The sequence below is a fragment of the Suricata suricatta genome, chromosome 4 (assembly GCF_006229205.1).
Source record: "Suricata suricatta isolate VVHF042 chromosome 4, meerkat_22Aug2017_6uvM2_HiC, whole genome shotgun sequence".
Lineage (NCBI taxonomy): Eukaryota > Metazoa > Chordata > Mammalia > Carnivora > Herpestidae > Suricata > Suricata suricatta.
In genome coordinates, this window is record NC_043703.1 from 160,854,618 (window position 1) to 160,872,924 (window position 18,307).

The 18,307-nt window shown below is 48.7% G+C and overlaps 1 protein-coding gene across 2 annotated transcripts; it reads right to left on the minus strand.

Annotated features, from left to right (window-relative positions):
* Positions 1-655: 655 nt before the first annotated feature.
* RSAD2 (radical S-adenosyl methionine domain containing 2) lies at positions 656-13,273 on the minus strand. Of its 2 annotated transcripts, XM_029938353.1 has the most exons (6): positions 12,718-13,270; positions 10,856-11,017; positions 7,055-7,284; positions 4,257-4,406; positions 3,561-3,593; positions 656-1,703 (listed from the first exon to the last, which is right to left on the minus strand). In XM_029938353.1, exons 1-6 carry the CDS (start codon positions 13,064-13,066, stop codon positions 1,539-1,541), a joined length of 1,089 nt encoding a protein of 362 aa, XP_029794213.1. In that variant the 5' UTR covers positions 13,067-13,270; the 3' UTR covers positions 656-1,538. The 2 variants fall into 2 exon arrangements, with proteins under 2 accessions (XP_029794213.1, XP_029794214.1); XM_029938354.1 differs by lacking the exon at positions 10,856-11,017 and having other exon boundaries at positions 12,718-13,273.
* Positions 13,274-18,307: the final 5,034 nt, after the last annotated feature.

An 18,307-nucleotide genomic window follows, 5' to 3' on the forward strand; every position in this document is an offset into this window, starting at 1 on the left:
CTGATTATATATCCTAAGGTCATCATAGATTAGACACGTTCAACGGCCAGACAGGGAAGAAGCTTTCTAATTCATTTTTATAAAATATAAAACAGAACAAAATGGAAAAGGCATGCTAGCCCATCCTATCTTATTTTTTATTTATTTTTTAAAAGTTTTATTTTTTGTACCCATTCTATTTTAGATGGGACACAAATATATTTCTGTTGTCCTGTCGTGACTTAAAATTTGAAGTAGAAATGCCTTTTCTGAGAAAAAAAAAATCACAAAAACCAAACTTCCAAAATCACCAAGTCTGGAAAATAGATTAGGAAGTGAAACCTCCCTGTGGGAGCCTCCCGGTGTCCGGTAGCGCTTAGACGCCACCTAGTGACAAACACTGGCATGGCCGCTGGGTACAATTTCTCTAGGCTTGGGCAGAAAAATTTTCCATGATTTTGCTTTTTTGGAACAATGATAGGAAATTGTTTTCCTAGCAGTGAGATACTGTCTAAATTACATAAACGAACTGTGTGTGATATTTCCACCAGGAGAGGATTTTCCCCCCGGACTCCGTTCAAGTGACATTTTCCCAAAGAAGCTAGAAAAGGAAGTCTTCTACACTTCACCCAGATTTTTTAAACCAGATTATGTCCTCATTTAAAGTGACTCAGAGTTAGTTGAGAAATGTTATATTGTGCCATGGCTTCATTTATGTAAAATCCAGGTACATTCTAGATGCTTCCATTCATCCTTTCCTAGACACCTTCCCAGAGCTTTGTCCCCACAGACCAGGCTGGTCTAGTACGCTGTCACGTCACCTGCCAGCGTGTAGGGACAACGGTCCATCCACATGAACTCACATGTTGCTGCGGTGTGGCTTGATGACAGGTGCATACAGCAACCCAAACCCTGGCCCCATGTCACCTTTGTCATGAAATGTAAAGTATGTGTTGGGTTCCCTGAGACTCCTGGAAGAGAAAGGGGAGCAGCAGAGATGACCGACATTCACCGAGTAGCCGGCGGGGGCTGCGCAGCCGGCGGGCCGATGAGCGGCCTCCTTCTAGGTGCTTCCTGAACCCCAATGAGATCATGTCCTGCTCTTTGAAAGCATCTGCTATTTCCAGACTTCCGGGTTAAAAAGTGCACGACCACAATGGTATAAAGGCAGAAAGGAAAGAGTTATCGTCGGCACACTAACTGGGGGAGGGATTCTGTAATTGTTCTGGATGTGAAAATTGGCATCTCAATATTTAACAGAAAAAAAATCAACTCTATCAAATGAAGGTCTGAATAAATAGCTTCGAAACTGGGAACACGGGAGTCATAGTAAATGCGGTTCAAAAACTTAAATCCTAAATAAGCTAATTAACTAAAGTTGATGGCTTTGCATTATTGGTGATTACAATGACCCAGGTGATGACATGTTGGGTTACTGCGGAGATACAGACGGCAGGTGCAACAGAACGTGGGATTGGGGGAAGGGCCGCTGAGCGTGGCCGCACACCTCGGGCCGAGCGGGCGTCCCCTCGCCGGTGGAGGCCTGCCCTCGCCCAGGCCTACCAGTCCAGATGCAGGTCCGCCTTGCTCCACAGATACTTGCCTCCTCGCTTTAGAAACATCTTTTCATCAAACCCACTGAATTTTATGGCTTCTTCTACTCCAACATCCAGGATGGACTTGGAAGGTTCCTTCCGCCCGTTTTTACAATTCAGGAAGCGCATCTAGAAAATTCACAACAGAAAGGGGATAGTTTTGTATAACGGATTCTGTGAAACACTCAGTGTTGGGGCTTAATCCAGAATGATGGTTGGCACTGGAGCCATCTCGACAAATATTTAGTGAAAGCTGCTGGCCAGACACTGCACTGAGGGTGCTGACCTCCAAGAACAGTCTCTCTACTCAAGGACTCACTTTAACCAACAGAAATGTATTGGATCAATTGAGCACATGATAAACCAAATCGCATGTACCCCACATGCCCCTCCATGGGCTGGGGGAGGTAACATTTAGAAATTGTAAGGTGGGGGGGGGCACCTGGGAGGCTCAGTCGCTCAAGCGTCCAGATCCTTGGCCTGGGTGCAGGTCATGATCTCAGTTCTACGGGTGTGAGCTCCGTTGGGCTCTACAGGGACAGCACAGAACCTGCTTGGGACTCTCTCTCTCCCCCTCCTCTCTCTCTGCCCCTCCCCCACTCGTGCTGACTCCTTCTCTCTCAAAACAAAGGAATAAACTTAAAAAAATGTAGCAATTCTGTTATAAATGCACAGAAGTAGGAAACAGCAGTGTGTTTCAGAAATTGCATGTAGACGACATGCACATGGAATGAAAACTGTTCCGGGAGATACACGGTGTAAACTTAATGAAGATTTCTTTTGAGAAAGGGAGAGAGAGGGATAAGAGAGAAACCACATGGCAGACGGACGCCAGCCTCTCAAGAGTCTTGCATGTCCTCTTAAGGGTCTTGGCTTTCATCCTAAATTAAACCCCTACCAGGCAGGAATGAGGTCCTCACACTGCTTTGGATCCATCGTGTCAGGGAGCAACCTACGGGAATACTTGACGAATCAACATGCTCTTAAGTTAGCAAAAGCAAATTTTGGTTCCACTGGTGTGGGGGCACGGAGCTCTGGTCCGAATCCCCAGCGGGTCATCGGATGCTCCGGAAATAGAAATACATTCTGTGTGCCTTTTCCTCTCCACCTTGAACCCATTACCCCCGAACCTCGGCATCATTGCCTTTCCCCCTTGTGCTCCGTAAACAAAGCTCATATTGGCAAACAGTGAAATGACTGTGGAGCATCACTGATGAATTTGAAAATCATAAAATACCAAAAGCCAGAATGGGCACTTCTCAACACACCCAATCCCATGCATATGTCAAAACGATCACTCTTGTTGGAGCTCATTTCTTTTTCTTTAATTTTTTTTAAATTTATTTTTGAGAGAGAGAGAGAGAGAGAGAGAGCGAGGGCACGCTCGTGAGCATGGGTGGTCGAGGGGCCGAGAGGGAGACAGAATCTGAAGCAGCTCCAGGCTCTGAACTATCAGCACAGAGCCTAACGCGGGGCTCAAACCCACGAATCCTGAGATCATGACCTGAGCCGAAGTGGACACTAACCAACTGAGCCATCCAGGCGCCCCTGGAGCTCATTTCCTAGAAACAGGTCTTTGAATGGACTTGTTTGTCCTGGACTAGAAAGAAATACTGGCAACAATTTATGAATCTAGCCAAAAAAAAGTACAAAGGAAAGAAAAATGTTATTTGTTTTCCAAATTTGAGAAAGGGCACATTTTCCTTTTTCCTTGGAAGGCAGAGGGGCAGCATTAACATGTGTGGCTTTCCCAGAGGAAATGTAACCTTGTCAAAGCCAAGGTTTATTAGGGACAAGCTGGCAGCAGAGAGGGACTAACGTGATGTGAAGTGTCACATGACCTTCCTCCAGGGCACCCTGGGTGAGAACCCCCAGCCCAAGACAACAGGACATGCATTGTCACTTTCTATGTGACATCTAAGTACCCATCGCCCTGCGGGAGAAAGTCTGAGCTTTTAAATTTCAGAATTCATTAGAAATACTTACATACTCATCCAGAATAAGGTAGGAGTCTTTCATCTGCAAAGGAGAAATTAAATACAAATTTAGTCTCAAGTCCATTTTTCAGTATGTGTGCTCAACGGTCTTATGGTGTTTGCACGTTGGTGTTTTATTGCTTCTGGAGTCTACATTTCTTACCCCACTTGAGTGTCTTTGGCTCTGCCCCTAATGAGGGGATCCCCTAAGGAAAGTCTGAGAGCATCTCTGAGGATGAATTCCTGGACTCACTTCCCCGTCTCCTCAAGCTGTAGGAGAGACTTCTTCACTCAGGATGCCCTGTGGCTATTTCCACCGGGCATGGAATTTCCCTGTGTTCAGTGTAGAACGCTCTAACGCTGGGGGCCTGCCTGGGATTTTAATGTTGCTTTCATCACATGTCACTAGTCACACCTTCTGTCCCGTTCTCCTAGAGGAAGCTACACCTGCTCCCTCAGGGCTGCGCCCTTGGAACAGCTCCCTCTGCGGGAACGGTGGGCTGACGCAGAGTCCGAGGGCAGGGGCAGGGGAAGGGAACCTGCAGGGCTTCCAGAGGCCCCGAGGCTGGCAGGTGCAGGGCTGGCGGCGGGCCCCAGCCCCCGACTGCACCCTCCCCCCTCCTGGCTAAGCCCTCCAAGGGAACACGAGCGCGAGAGGTCCCTGGTTGAAGCCATCTCAAGATGGAGCAGTGTCGCTCCAGGATACCTTCTTGTTGGACTCGGGCACCAGGCAGGACACCTCTTTGTGGCGGTCTAAGAATCCCTGAAATTCCTCGTCGCTGATGAGGAATCGCTGCGCCTCCCTCAGGGCGTTTTCTCCGGTGTTCTCCCCCTCGATGAGGAGGCACTGGAAGACCTGGAAGACAGGAGGTGCTTGCTGGGCGGAGTCTCCGCCGCCCCCCTCCCCTCCCCAGACCCGGCTGCATCCCCTGTGAGCCAGGAGGAGCCTCCGACTAGAGAGCAGGGGGCAAGGACCTCAGGGGCACACAGCTTCAGGAGAACAGACAAATCGTTTGTGATCAACCCAGAAGTAGTGTTTTCAAAACGTTGTCTCTCCTGACTTCCAATATCCTTCACTAAGGCCCGGAGACGGTCTGGGGCTGTTTTCAGTAACTGTGCAAGGATGCTTTCCAAAGCCTCCAATAGCCTCTTAACATTCTTTTAAGGAAGTAGAGTGTGCATGTGTGTGTTAGCTGCACGCATGTGTGAGTTAGTGTGTGGTTAGGTGCATGCGTGTGTGTTAGTGTGTGAGTGTGCGTGCGCGTGTGAATGTGTGCACTTGTGAGTGTGCAAGTCTATGTGAGTGTGTTCGTGTGGGTTCGTGTGTGTGAGTATGTGAGAGAGTGAGTGTGTGTGTGAGAGTGTGTGTGTGACAGTGAGTGTGAGTGTGTGTATGTGAGAGAGTGAGTGTGTGTGACAGTGAGTGTGCGAGAAGTATTCTTCCATCACAAGGAATACCGTCATCTGAGAAGGAAAAACGTCCCAGGGACCGAGCAGGGTGGCGACAGGCGGCAGCTGACCGAACACAGACCTGGCACAGGCCCTGGGCTACAGCGTCTTCGTGTAAAAAAGGGGGGATTATCCACAGCCTTTAGTTAACATGTTCGTCAGCTCAGAATTAACTTCAAAGCCCTAAGCATCGGCTTCTTGGCTCCCTCCGTCCCCACCTGCCTTCTCTGCTCCGCAGTCCTTTCAGGTCTGTCCCGCGGCCTTGCTCACCCAGTGGTTCTAGTATTTGCTCTCGGCCATCTTGCTCAGGAGCTTCCAGGGAGGGGACCCCCTGGCGTCTGTGCCACGGCACCCATCCCCAGCCCAGGCGCAGGGTGAGGAGGGAGAGGAGGCGGGAGGCAGTCTCCACGCGGGTGCGAATCCCGAGCTGGTGTGAACAGCAGGTGGGGGCTTGTGCCCTGGTGACTTTGGTTCTAGAATCCACCAACTTCACTGGGGCTTGAGAAGCAAAATGGGGTGAGGGGCGATGGTGCTGGGATTGGGTGGGGAAGGCCGGGTGTCGCCTGCTCTTTTGTCCCCAGAGCAAGCCCTCAGGTGACGGCAGACCCCGCTGGGACCAACATTGAGGGGCCTTCCCTCCCACACGTGTTCAGTGTGGTGTGCTGCACACACGGCCTGTGAGCCCAGACCCCCCATCCCCCATCCCTCTGGAGGAGGCGGCCTTGGGGGTCCAGGCACCTGACCCAGGGGCACTGAGTTTCATCAATTTGCAGCCGGCAGACGCTGGTGATCTGATGCCAAAGCTGCTTTCCAAACAGACAGTAGCTAATCTGCTCCCTCCAGAAAACTCAGGATTTTGAAAAGGCGATTCTGATGTGAATCGGCATGCAGACGCCACAGAAGAATTATGTGTGTGTGTGTGTGTGTGTGTGTGTGTGTGTGTGTTTACACATACACACATACATACATATAGGGAGAGAGAGAAGCTTGACAGAGAATAATGAGGAAGACGGAAGAGGAACAGAAACTGGGGATCAGGGGAGGGGGAGTGACCGGCAGGAGGTTCTAGAAGGAAAATCGAAGAGCTCGGAGCCCGGGCTCTGGTCCCGCTTACTGGACCTCCACCTCCGTTCCTGCCACTGTCCCTCTTTCTTGGCTTTTCTCCAGTTCTTTCCGGGCATGGGGTGGAGGACCAAGAAGTGGTGGCTCACACAGTCCCCTGGGTTGATTCTGAGGACCGCCAGGGGCAGGAAAGTTTAATTTACTGTGATCTGCAAGTGTCTGGACGTGGCGGGTGCTGTCAATACCCCTTGAATCGGACTTTAGGCTCCTTAGCAGCTGGTGGAGGCACGAAAGCACAGATCGTGGAGAATAAGCTTTGCTACAACTTGGGGCTAGTGTTACCCCAATATCTCCTAATAATACAATGAATAATATATTAACAGAATTTATGAAAAACATATATCCATTTGGGAATAAGCCAGGAGTTTAAGAAGAGATCCAGCATTATTATATTTAATAAATAAATATAGGTTAGGTATCCTATGGATATAGTCCTTATTTTTTTAATGTATATTTATTTTGAGAGCGAGGGAAGGAGCAAGGGAGGGGCAAAGAGAGAGGGAGAGAGAGAATCCCAGGCAGGCTCCGGGCTGCCAGCTCAGAGCCCAGTTCAGGGCTCGATCTCAGGAACTGTGGGATCATGACCTGAGCAGAGATCAGGTTAGAGGCTTAACCAACTGAGCCCCCCAGGTGCCCCTCTATGGATCTATTCTTTAGAATACCTCCAAGCATTGAATGTATCTTTTGACCTTATCCTTCCAATATTCCAGAAGGGAATCAATTCCAGTTTTTAGAAGGGGACGTTGAGGCAAAGAGAATGTAAGCAGTCTACAGTTTAACGGGGTAGAAGAAGGCTTTAGGACCCGGAGCCTGGCTGGCTCCATCAGTCCGGAGTTCTCTCTAACCTTAACATTTGGAGCTTCACCGACACAAGCGTCTCCCAAACATTCTCTGAATTACACCCAGCAAATGCGACACGGACGCGACACTCACCTTCCAGCGCACAGGATTAAGGGCTTTGATCTGCTCCCTCATGTCCTCATCCACGTTGAAGCGATTGATGACAGAATTGATTTTGAAGCCCACCCTGTAGTCTCTACACCACACCCTCAGTTTTTGAAGCTTCTCCACGTGGTTCTTCTTTCCTTGACTCCGACCGATGAGGACGTTGACTTGCTCATCAAAGCTGTCACAGGAGATGGCAAGGATGTCCAGGTACTCACCTGCGCGACAATGAGCATCTTGAAGCTTTTCCATCAAGGACCAAACCTTCGAGGCCACTTAGATGTCTTTATGAGAAAACCTCTCTTGTTTGTATCTAAGGTCTCATTTCTTAAAGCGTATTTTCTCTGGGGCGCCTAAGTGGCTTAGTCAGTTAAACCTCTGGCTCTTGATTTAAGCTCAAGCCATGATCTCACGGTTTGTGAGTTTGAGCCCTGAGTCAGGCTCTGCACTGACAGTGTGGAACCTAGTTGAGATTCTCTCTCTCTCTCTCTCTCTCTCTCTCTCTCTCTCTCTCCCCCCACCTCTGCCTCTTGTCCCACTTGCTCTCTCTCTCTCAAAATGAATAAACTTAAAAAAACTTTAAAAACTAAAGTTTACTTTTTTTATCTTGAGAGAGAGGAAGTGTGAGCAGGGAAGTCGCAGAGAGAGAGAGGGAAACCCATGCAGGCTCTGCATTGTCAGCACAGGGCCCAACACAGGGCTCATTCCCATGGACCGTGAGATCGTGACCTGAGCCTGACATCAAGAGCCAGATGCTAAGCCTGAGCTAGATCCGACGCTGAGCCACCCAAGTGCCCCAACCCCAGACATCTACCGCCCTCTCCTTCTCTGGGCCACACCTTCACAGTGGAAATTCACATTTCCTCATTATTGTGACTTGCAGAATTAATTGCAAAGTTGATTCTTAAAACTACCCCCTAATTATAGAAACTAGGGGTTCCAAAAGTCTCTATGCAACTATTACCTGATTTTCTAATCGGGGGATAAATTTTAAGTGCAGTGTGGGGGCTAACATGCTCTCCACACGTACGCCCTCCACTTGTCTATACAAACTGGAAACTGACCCAAATGGCCCTTCTGAATTCTGAACCACGAGTTTCCGATCTGTTAACTAACTTAGCTCCATTGTAGTCTAACTAGTCTTTCGTTTCTCCAAGGATAAGCACTTGTCTTTTACTTATTTTACAGGCTCAAAGTATCCAGCACAAACTAGAACCAGCATAACTGACTGACAGTTATTGAAAACAACTCAAAATGGGGCACCTGGGTAGCTCAGTCGCTTAAGCACCTGACTCTTGATTTCTGCTCAGGTCACACAATCTCATGGTTCGTGGGCTCGAGCCCTGTGTTGGGCTCTGCACTGTTAGTACCTGGGATTCTCCCTCTCTCTCTGCCCCTTCCCTCTCTTATGCTGTCTTTGCCTGTCTCAAAATACATAAACTTAAAAAAAATAAAGCAACTCAAAATGTTCTAGAAATTGACCTCAGATCAATTCCCAATGGCTTATCATATTGAGGAAAAGAATTATCTGAGGGAGTAGGCTCTAACCCAAAAAAAACAAAGTTCACAACTAAAGTAGAGACCTATCAGTCATACCCGCTGGTTTCCAAGTCAGCTAAGAATCTCCGTCAATTGCTTTTTCTGTCACCTCTCCTGCTTCTGCTCTAGGATCCTGATGCCCCCTCCTCCTGCTCTCAGATTTGCCTGTAGGCGCCCTGATGAAGACAGAGCTGACAGAGCTGCCCTCTGTGCTCAGTTCTCGTAAGGCTTCAGGGGAGCCTGGAGCCATGATGGAGTCTTGGCCAGTCCCTGCAGGGAGGGTTGCTAGCACGTTCTAGATGTCTCCCATTGCTGGTATATGTATGTCTTGAGCAATAGGACATGTTCAATCAGCTCATCAGGGGTTGTTGAGATTGCTATGCAAGATTCGTGATATACATCTGGTTTCCTTGCTGGGAGTCCTGAGTTTCAGTTGCCGTGGATGGTTGGGTGACAGTAGGTGCCTACGTGACCAGCCCTGCATAAAAAAAGTCTCAGACTCCAAGACTCAAATGAGCATTCCAAGGCAAAAACATTCCAACATGTGCCTAAAGTTCTCTGCTAGAGAGGAAGGACATCCTGTGTGTCCTGGAGGGGAAACGCTCCTGAACCCGCGTCTGACCTCTCTGGACGCCAGTGACCCATCTGCTGCTACTTCCGTGCTCTGTCCTTTGCTCTGATGAACCTTAGCTGTGAGGACGAGTGGCCACGGAGTCTCCTGAGCACCGCGTTATACATAAACACCACTGCTGCTCCTCATGGCATCTCAAAACATTCCAAATTATTTGCAAATATTGAATTGGGAGATTTAACAGAGAATGTTGGATTTCTCAAGTATCTTTAAGAGTCTCAGAACATGGCAACAGGAGCCCTAAATCCCGTGTAGGATAGACGCCAATGCAAGTTCATGGCTAACTGGCAGGCTGCACGACCACGATGCACAGGACGTGGGGTTTCCCACTCTGCACAGCCTCGCGCTTTCTTATCATCTCCCCACGGCTGGAGTCTGTCTTTCTCATGCACTTCCCGATCCACGAATTCACACCGCCTCTCCCACACAAGCATTTGGGCTGCTGGCCCTGGAGTGCAGCTACCCCTCGGGGCTTGCTCCCCACACCACATGGCACCCACACAGAGCTGGCCTTGGAGGGAGAACATTGCTTAGGACAGACCAGTAAGCCTGACCGATTAGCCTCTGCTCACACTGTCCCCTAAGCTTCTACTAGCTCTCCGAATCTGGTTCCCAGAGTTTCCTTTGATGCTTCTGACCCCGATTCACTAAGTGATTCCCTTCACGGACATTTTTGGTTCTAACACACTGTCTCAGGGTCTTCCCTGATTCACTTTCCTGGAACTTTTGAATCTTGTCTTCCTGTTTAACCTCCGTCACGTGGGCTACACCACCCACATCCGCCACCTTCCTCACCTCCCCCGCCCCCGTCCATTTCTTTACATCTCAGAAGGGGTATCTGGTCAGAGACTTTCTGCAAACAGCCCAGCAGAGAACAAATGCAACCACTTTCTCAGTGACCACAAAGCTCACTGTGCTCACACGAAGCGAGAACAGAACACTGTGTTGTAAGAGTTAGGTAATAACTGTCTCCTAAAATGATAGTAGTAACAACAGCTAATATTTTCCGGGGCTCCCTCAGTTCTGGCTTCTGCTCGAGGGATATTCCATCTATGGACACTCAGCCGTGAGGGACCTCCAGGTCTTAGGGTCCAGGCTCGCCATCCTGGCCCCTTGGGTTTGTCTGTCCACGCACCTCGGTCTTCTGACATCAGTAGTCTGGGATTCAGTCCCCTACACAGATAGTTTACTTAAATGTCTTCAACAGCCACACGTGTAGCCCAAGGAGGGAAGGACTGTTGCAGGCCAAGGGCTTCATGCATGAGACTAATCAAATGGTAGTTCCTTCGGCATTTGAAAATTAAACAGTAGCAGCAATCAATAAGGTGGGTTTGCAGAATCGTGTCCCTGACCCCTGCTAGGGGCTAAGCTAGAGCCGTAGGCCCCGATACCTGCTAAATTGGGGTGCACACAAGGGTCACGGTTACTAATGTTTTCTGTTATCTGTCTTGCCACAGTTGTTTCCTTAGAGCCCTAGCGTGAAAGCCTCTACCGAGCTCCGGGCCTGTGGAGATATTAGAGGCTGGGTGGTCCTCCCTGGCCCGCCCCCACCTTCCCTGCAGCCGGCCTGGCCTAAGGCCCGGGATGGAGGGACCCGGCACTGACGCCAGGAAGCTCACCGTAGGTCTTGAACCAGCGCTCCTGGATCAGGCTTCCGTTGCTCACGATGCTCACGCAGGACAGCCGTAGCTCCTCTTTGCAAAACCTCACCAGCTCACCCAGGTAATTGCCTCGGTCCTGAATGAACGGCTCTCCCCCTGAGAAGTTTATCTTCTCCATCCCTGTGAGAGGCGGACCCTAAGTCTTGTCTTCTGTGTTATTTTTCCTCCCACTGCACAAGCACCCTTTGGTATTTTAATGACAGAAGTGCTGTCTTCTCAATGTAACAAAACCAAAATGATTATCTCCCCCTCCCCTCCAAGCCTGGCTCCCCGCGTTTTCCACGGGGTGCAGGGACCAACGGATACCAACGGATACATAGCCCAGGGCCTGACAGTGGCCCTATTTAACGCAGACGCATCTTAATAGGGACTCAGTTACACCGATGAGGGACTTGCTTAGGAGGCAAAGGGGGTGACGACGCAGCGCAGAGATGTGCGCACGACCTCCCCCAGCCCATCCAGAACGGTCTTTCTTGGGACATTCTCAGGCCGAGGCAGCCCCCATGCTGCCCTTCTGTCCTTGGTCTGCGGGATGCCCCTTGTCCCTTGTCCCCAAATTCCTGCCCTTTCCTTTCTTGTGTACTCCCTCAGTTTAGAAAAGTGTTTTGAAAACGATTAAAACCATACGACTTATATGTTTCTAAATGACTCTAAGCAAGTTAGGGAGGGGCAGAGAAAGAGGGAGACACACACAAGCCTCATTCATGCAGGGGGGCAGGGATGAGTATAACATGACGTGCCAGGAGCACAGGGCACTCAGGGCCTTGGTAGAGGATGTCCAGGTCCCCCTGGGGACAGCGGGGACAATTCTAAGAACTGCCGCAATCCAGCTGAGAAGCGGAGAGACCCTGAGCTAGACCCACCGGCAGCAGAGAGGTGGGTCTCTGCGTGGCTGAATGGCTGTGGATGGTTGAGCAAACGTCACAGGGAACAAAAAAAGTCAGCTCCAACTCAGCGCAAACTGTATAATTCCATTATATAAAGTGCAAAATCAGGCAAACGTCATCTGTCTGTTAGAAGGTGAACTCATGGGCACCCTTGCGGGGGGCGGGGCAGGGACGGAAGGCGGCCGTTTCTGGGTGCTGGGGTGTTCTGCTGCTTATTCACCCCAGTACCCTCGGGATTTGTGCAACTTTGTGTAGGCGTGTTATACTTCTGTAAAAACGACCAGCCACAAAGGTTGCTTGAGGCCCGGGTGTCCCAGGCCCTCCAGGACAGACAGGAGGATCCGGTGAGAAGGGAGGACAGGTCTGGAGTGGAAGAGGTTGCTTCAGAATTCTATACATGCAGGGCCTTCGCTGAGATGCCTGCAGGTCATTACTGTGGTGAAGCCAGTCTTGAGAACAAAGCCATTGCCATATTTGTACCATAAATAGTTTCTTTAAGGTTTCACAGGAGAAGATACACACATAATTCGAAATAAGAGACCAGAACATTGTAGCTCCTAAGTCAAAGTTTTTGGCTTTGTTTTCAACTTTCCCCATTAACTGTTTCTGGAAAGCCCCACTCCATTGGTACTTTGGACAAACTCAGAAAGTACCAGAACTTTTCCAACCTGCTTCTTGGCAAACTTGGGGGTGGGGGGTTGCTAGGAGGCCGGCAGGTGCACGGACCTCTGCTCCCACAGAGGGATGGCTTTGCATCCCCTACTGGCTATGCCAGCGGGTTCCCAAGGCCCAGGCATCCACCCCAACTCACCCTGACTCTCCCTCGCAGGACAGGACGGGAAGCGTCTCACATTCTGCAGGAGCTCTGCCACCTGCGCACCCACCCCCAAGCCAGCGGCCATGCCCTGGCCCCCTCCCGGGACCGGGACTCACCCGCTTCCCGCATCAGCCGCAGCCCACGCTTGGCCTCATCCAGGGGCAGCACGAAGGACGTCTTGGCCGTGTGGAAGCAGAAGCCACACTTATAGTTGCACTGTCGGGTGAAATGGTAGTTGACGCTTATGGGGATGACCTGGTCCGGACCCTCCCCATTGTCCCCTGTGCACTTCTGAGGTCTCCTCCGGCCAGCCCGCAGTGGCCGGGCGCTGTCACTCTTTGCCAGCCAGAGCGTGGCCCTGAGCCAGAGGACCCAGGGGACCAGGCTGTCCCAGAGAGAGCTCAGGGGCTTCCTGAAAGCTCTCAGAAGCTTTCCAGCCAAAGTGGAGGGCAGGAGCATCCACATGGTGACTGGGTGCCCTGAAGCTGCCCGGCTGCCTGGAGATAAGACTTATATGTGCCAGGGGCGACCTGTCACATGGGGCCGGACGGGCACACCTCTGACCGACTAGCTCTCAGCTGAGCTCAAATTTCGAGTTTCCTCTTCGTGAAAATGAAAGTTGGAACAGGGCCAAGCCGGAGGCTTGCTCCCGCCGGCATCTGCCTCTCTTGGCCTCACCTTTCCCCTGGCTTGGAGGTCACTGCGAGCCTTAGAATGAACCAGGTGCAGATCAGGATCTTGCTCTCTGTCTGCCTCTCCCCCCAGCAGAGAGCCGCAGCCTGGATAGACATACAGCCACTTCTCCAGAAGTCATGTCACTCGTGCATGACACAGCCTCAGGGTTCCGCCAGCCCTCCTGCCCGGGGCCCCCAGCAGGAGTTTGTTGTGAAAGCCAAAGGATGAAAGGTATGCCTGACCTGTGCAGAGCGAGGTCAGAATCCTTTAGCCTTGGGGCACCTTGCAGATCACAGTCAAAATGCACAGGCACATAAAACATTGATCTTTAATTCACCTTTAGATTCCCATCTTTACTGTCTGTGTTTGCAGTGTTGAAAAACAGACACTTATACTTTCCTGCATACTTATTTATTTGAAGATTTTTTTAATTTTTAGTTACCTCTGCACCCAACATGAGCCTCGAACCCACGATGCTGAGGTCAAGAGGCATTCACTCCTCCAACTGAGCCAGCCAGACACCCCATTGCTTTTTAAAAAATTTTTTTTAAATGTTTTATTTTATTTTTGAGAGACAGACAGAGCACAAGTGGGGGAGGAGCAGAGAGATGGGGGGGCCCACAGAATTTGAAGCAGACTCCAGGCTCTGAGCTGTCAGCACTGAGCCCGATGTAGGGCTCACACCCATGGATCTCAACATCATGACCTGAGCCAAAGTAGGATGCTTAATGGACTGAGCCACCCAGGCACCCCATTTATATTTTATTTTTTTAAATGTTTACTTATTTTTGTGAGAGGGAGAGGGGCAGAGAGAGAGGGAGACACAGAATCCGAAGCAGGCTCCAGGCTCCCAGCTGTCAGCACAGAGCCTGACTTGGGGCTCGAACTCACCAACCATAAGATCAGGACCAGAGCCAAGTTGCACACTTAACCCACTGAGCCACCCAAGCACCCCATTTTATTTCACTTTCAAAAGACCATAGGAAAATCAGAAACTTTGCTAAGATGCTTCTTCATTGTCAAGAATTACAGTGGTTTCTTCCTTAGTTTCAGTTTTGTAGAGAGCATTGTTGAATTCTGTGCTAAACCTTTTTACCTTTAACAGAGTTGTCTTTCAGCAGGTGGTCTTAAGATTTCCTGAAGCCCATGAAAAGTTGGGACAGTCCTGGTGGGTAAGCTTCTGGAACCACAAGCTGAGCTCATCACTTCCTGGCTGGGTGGCTTTGGTAAGTTCCTTCATTTCTCTGGATCTCTCTTACCTCATCTATAAGCCCAGAGAGCCTATGCAACTTTTTTTGTGAAGACTGAAAGTTCTAATTTATGTGGATCACATAAATTGACACTGTCTGGAAAATGGTGCATGTTCAGGTAGGTGGCCTGTTGTTATTCTAGTGGTGTTATGTTGTAAACAGAAACAAAGATGACTTTCATTTTACTAAGAAAGAAAACTGAAAGCAAATTCACAAAACAGCAAGCCTGTGTGTAATGATTTCCAACTGTGCCCAAAGGGATACAATGCAAGTGCTTGATATCTTAGCCAAAAGTATTTTAAAATCTCACCATGGTATGACTCAATCAGGAAATGCTTTTTCTTGTCCTGGATCACATGTGTAGGAAGAAATGAAAACCAAATCAGTTAGCATTTCAGACTGAGTGTCAGGTGAGGCACAGAGGGTGAGCACGTAGGCTTTACTTCTGCCCCAAAGACAACCCTGTCCTATTTTCTAGAAATCCTACTCTAGATTTGCCCGCTGTTGAGGTTCATGTGGATGGAACTACAGCCTGCCCTCTTTCTGTCAGGTTTCTCTCACTCAATGCTGTGTCTGTAGACTTATCCACGTCGCTGTGTTTAGCAGGAGATTGTTCGTTGTATAGCTAACATTTATTGATTCCATTGTTTAAATACACCACAATTCATTTAATTATTTTATTATGATGGAAGTTTGGAATATTTTGCTATCACATCATGACTTTTCTTATATATGCCTTTTGGCCAACATACAAATACGCATTTATGTTGGGAATATACCCAGGAGTGGACTCATTGGCTCATGTGGTGTATGTGTGCTCGCCTTGAGCACATAGCTCCAAAGAGTTTCCCAGAGTGCTTGAATCAGTTTACATTCCCACCAGAATACTGTCAGAGTTCTAGCTGTTCCAATCTTCCTTCTCATTTGGCATTTTCACTGTAAGATTTTGTTCTGTCTAGTTTAATTTGGCCACCCAGTGGCCAAAATTTTAATTTCCAGTTCCCTGATGACCTTTTTATGCACCTTTTTATATGTGACGTTAAGCACCTTTTTATATGTGTATTAGCCATCTGGATATTCTCTTTTGTGAAGTGCCTTGCCCATTTTTGTTGTGGACTTTCTGCATTCTACCCTCCCCCGACCCCTTCCCCCACAGTGGACTTTCTGTATTTTTACTACAGATTTTAGAAATTCATTGTTTATCATGAACTTTCTTGGTCACATACATTGCAAACATCTTGAATTCTATGGCTTTCTTGTTCACTCTTTACTAGTTGAAACTTAATTGATTTAATGAGTATAATTTTACTAATTTGCAGAGCTTTGGTTGTGTGTGTGTGTAAAGAAATGAAATGGATTATTAAAGTGCTTCAAAATAAGATATTGTTCCTTGAAATTTTTACTTAGTTGTCCTGTGTTGGGTATTGGCTAAAAGGATTCATATGATTCGGAGGCAGGTTATACTCACCGTTAGGGTTTATTCCAGGGATGGGATGCAGAGTGAAAACATAGAAGATGGAAACTCAGAGAGAGTCAGGAGAGCTCTGTACAGGCTCTGAGCCCTTGGCCATCTGGGGTTGCTCAGGATGGACTTTCCCTCAAGCAGTGCACTACAGGGACAGGTACGAATTGGGTGGTCAGGGAAGTCAGCCTGAGTCTCAGAGTCTGGGGTTACATGTAGGTACATCCGCTGTGGCTGGCCATGGTCACCGAATCTCAGAAACCCAACTGTGAATGAGGTGCCCATCACCAGTGTTGGTGTTTGAGCAGAAAAGTGCTGATGGGCTGACGCGTCCTTGCTCCCGTAGACACACAGAATCATGACTGATACAAGACCCTTTCGAAGGGCACCTTGCTAGGGTCTGGCCAGGATCGATGGTGGCTCCAGGCTCCCCTGAAGAGATGCTCTGACTGAGATGTATTGACTCTTTCTTCACGGGAAGGTCCATAAACTCTATTAGTGAGAAAGTCAACTCCGCAATACAACAGAGTATTTCTCAAATTGGAAGCCCACAAACGTGTCCTAAAGAAGTTTAAAAAGAGACTAGAAGGCTTGTGGAGTAGAGGGTTTACCTGCTCCTTAATAAAGCAGTTACTTATTTAACGTGTCTAGACTTAGACTCTTCATTTCCTTCTTTCCTAGGGTTTAGATTATAGGATCATCACTCCTTGTCAATTCTTACTTTCCAAGTTCTTTGTTTAGTTTGTGACATTCAGGTTTATGGGTGTAGAATTGTATGTAATATTCTCGCTTTTTGGTGGCCTTGACAATCTGTGCTTTCTCCTTTCTTAGATTCCAGTTGTGCTGATTGCATTTTCTTTCTTTTTCTCCATTTGAATGGTCTACCTAGATCTATTTCAACAGGTTTTCCAAAACCAATCTCTTTTCCAAAATAAATATTAGTTTTTCTCATTTATTATTTATTAATTACTGCATGTATGTTTATTAATTCACCCTTTCTGCTCCCTACCCCACCCATGAACAGAATGGCCAGGATACCATCAGTTTTCCTATTTAATATGCTAAGTGTTGAAAATGATGACTTTTTAAATGAATGAAGCTGGGCTATGCATTCACTGGAAGACTTCATTGATGGATCTTTCCAGCTCCTGGCTTCTCAGCTCTCCACCCACTCCACCCACGGGGGCAGTTTGTTCAGTCCAAACATCCACTTAGGTTGGGACCATCAGATTCTCTGTATAGGAATTTGAAACCGGAGTTCAAAAATTATTTTTCTTTATGAGTGACAATATTCTATCTTCAATTGTCAGCACATGTTAACGTTGACCGAACATGGGTCCAGGTCCTGCGGTATCTTTAGTTTCACAGTCTTCTGTGGGGAGGAGATAGGTGAAAATGGAGAGGAAAACAAATAAAGGACAGAGACAGTGGGGGAGGGGCATGGAAAAGGGTGAAGAGAGGCTCATGAAAGGACGCAATATGGATTTTTTTCTCCTCCTGTTTCACATGAGCTGATTATGCACATGAAAACACTTCTGCACGCTGAGTGCCAAAAGTCAGATTACTCACAGAGAGTTCGAAGGATCCTATGCTTGAAGAGCTGAATTGTCCCTTGTCTATTAACCCATACTTCAACCACAGGTCTGGAAGTTCATGTTTATCGAAAAGTTTTATTCCCTTCAGGATTAAACATGCATCTGTGCTAAATCCAGATTGCTTCCATCATAAAGTTCATCTGCTCTCCGGTCATCTAACGTTTTCCATCTTTACTCAGTTCTGAACTTCTGAGTTTTCCCCGAAGGATTTTGGTTTTCAGTCGGCCGGCCTGACAATCATTGTACAAGATATCAGCTAAGCAGTGAAAACACCGGACATCTGAAGAGTCTGGAAAAGCTGCTATACAAGGGCAGCAAGACTGTGGATGCCGGACTTCTGGCCGACACAGCGGCTGCCACCACCGCAGTGGACCTGAATGAGGGACTTCGGTTTGGCTTCCGTGCACATCTGGATACCCCCTAGTTTGAGAGAAAGCGAAAGGAGGGAAAAGCGCTCCCCTTCCGGGCAGTCACAGCAGCTCATGGGACTTGGGTGGGAGTGAGGGCCAAGCAGCAGGTCAAGGGGCGCTGAAGTTGAGCCAGCGGCCAGCGGGTCTGCAGGTCAGGCCCAGGTAAGGAGTCAGCACTGCACTGCAGAGCCAGTGGGGCTGGGGGACGGCGAGGACCCCGATCTCTCTCTCTCTCTAATACACACCCCTCCCCCCCCCCCCGCTCCCGCCGCCGGGACATAGACAACAGTGGAGGCATCTGCTGTGCCCGGCTC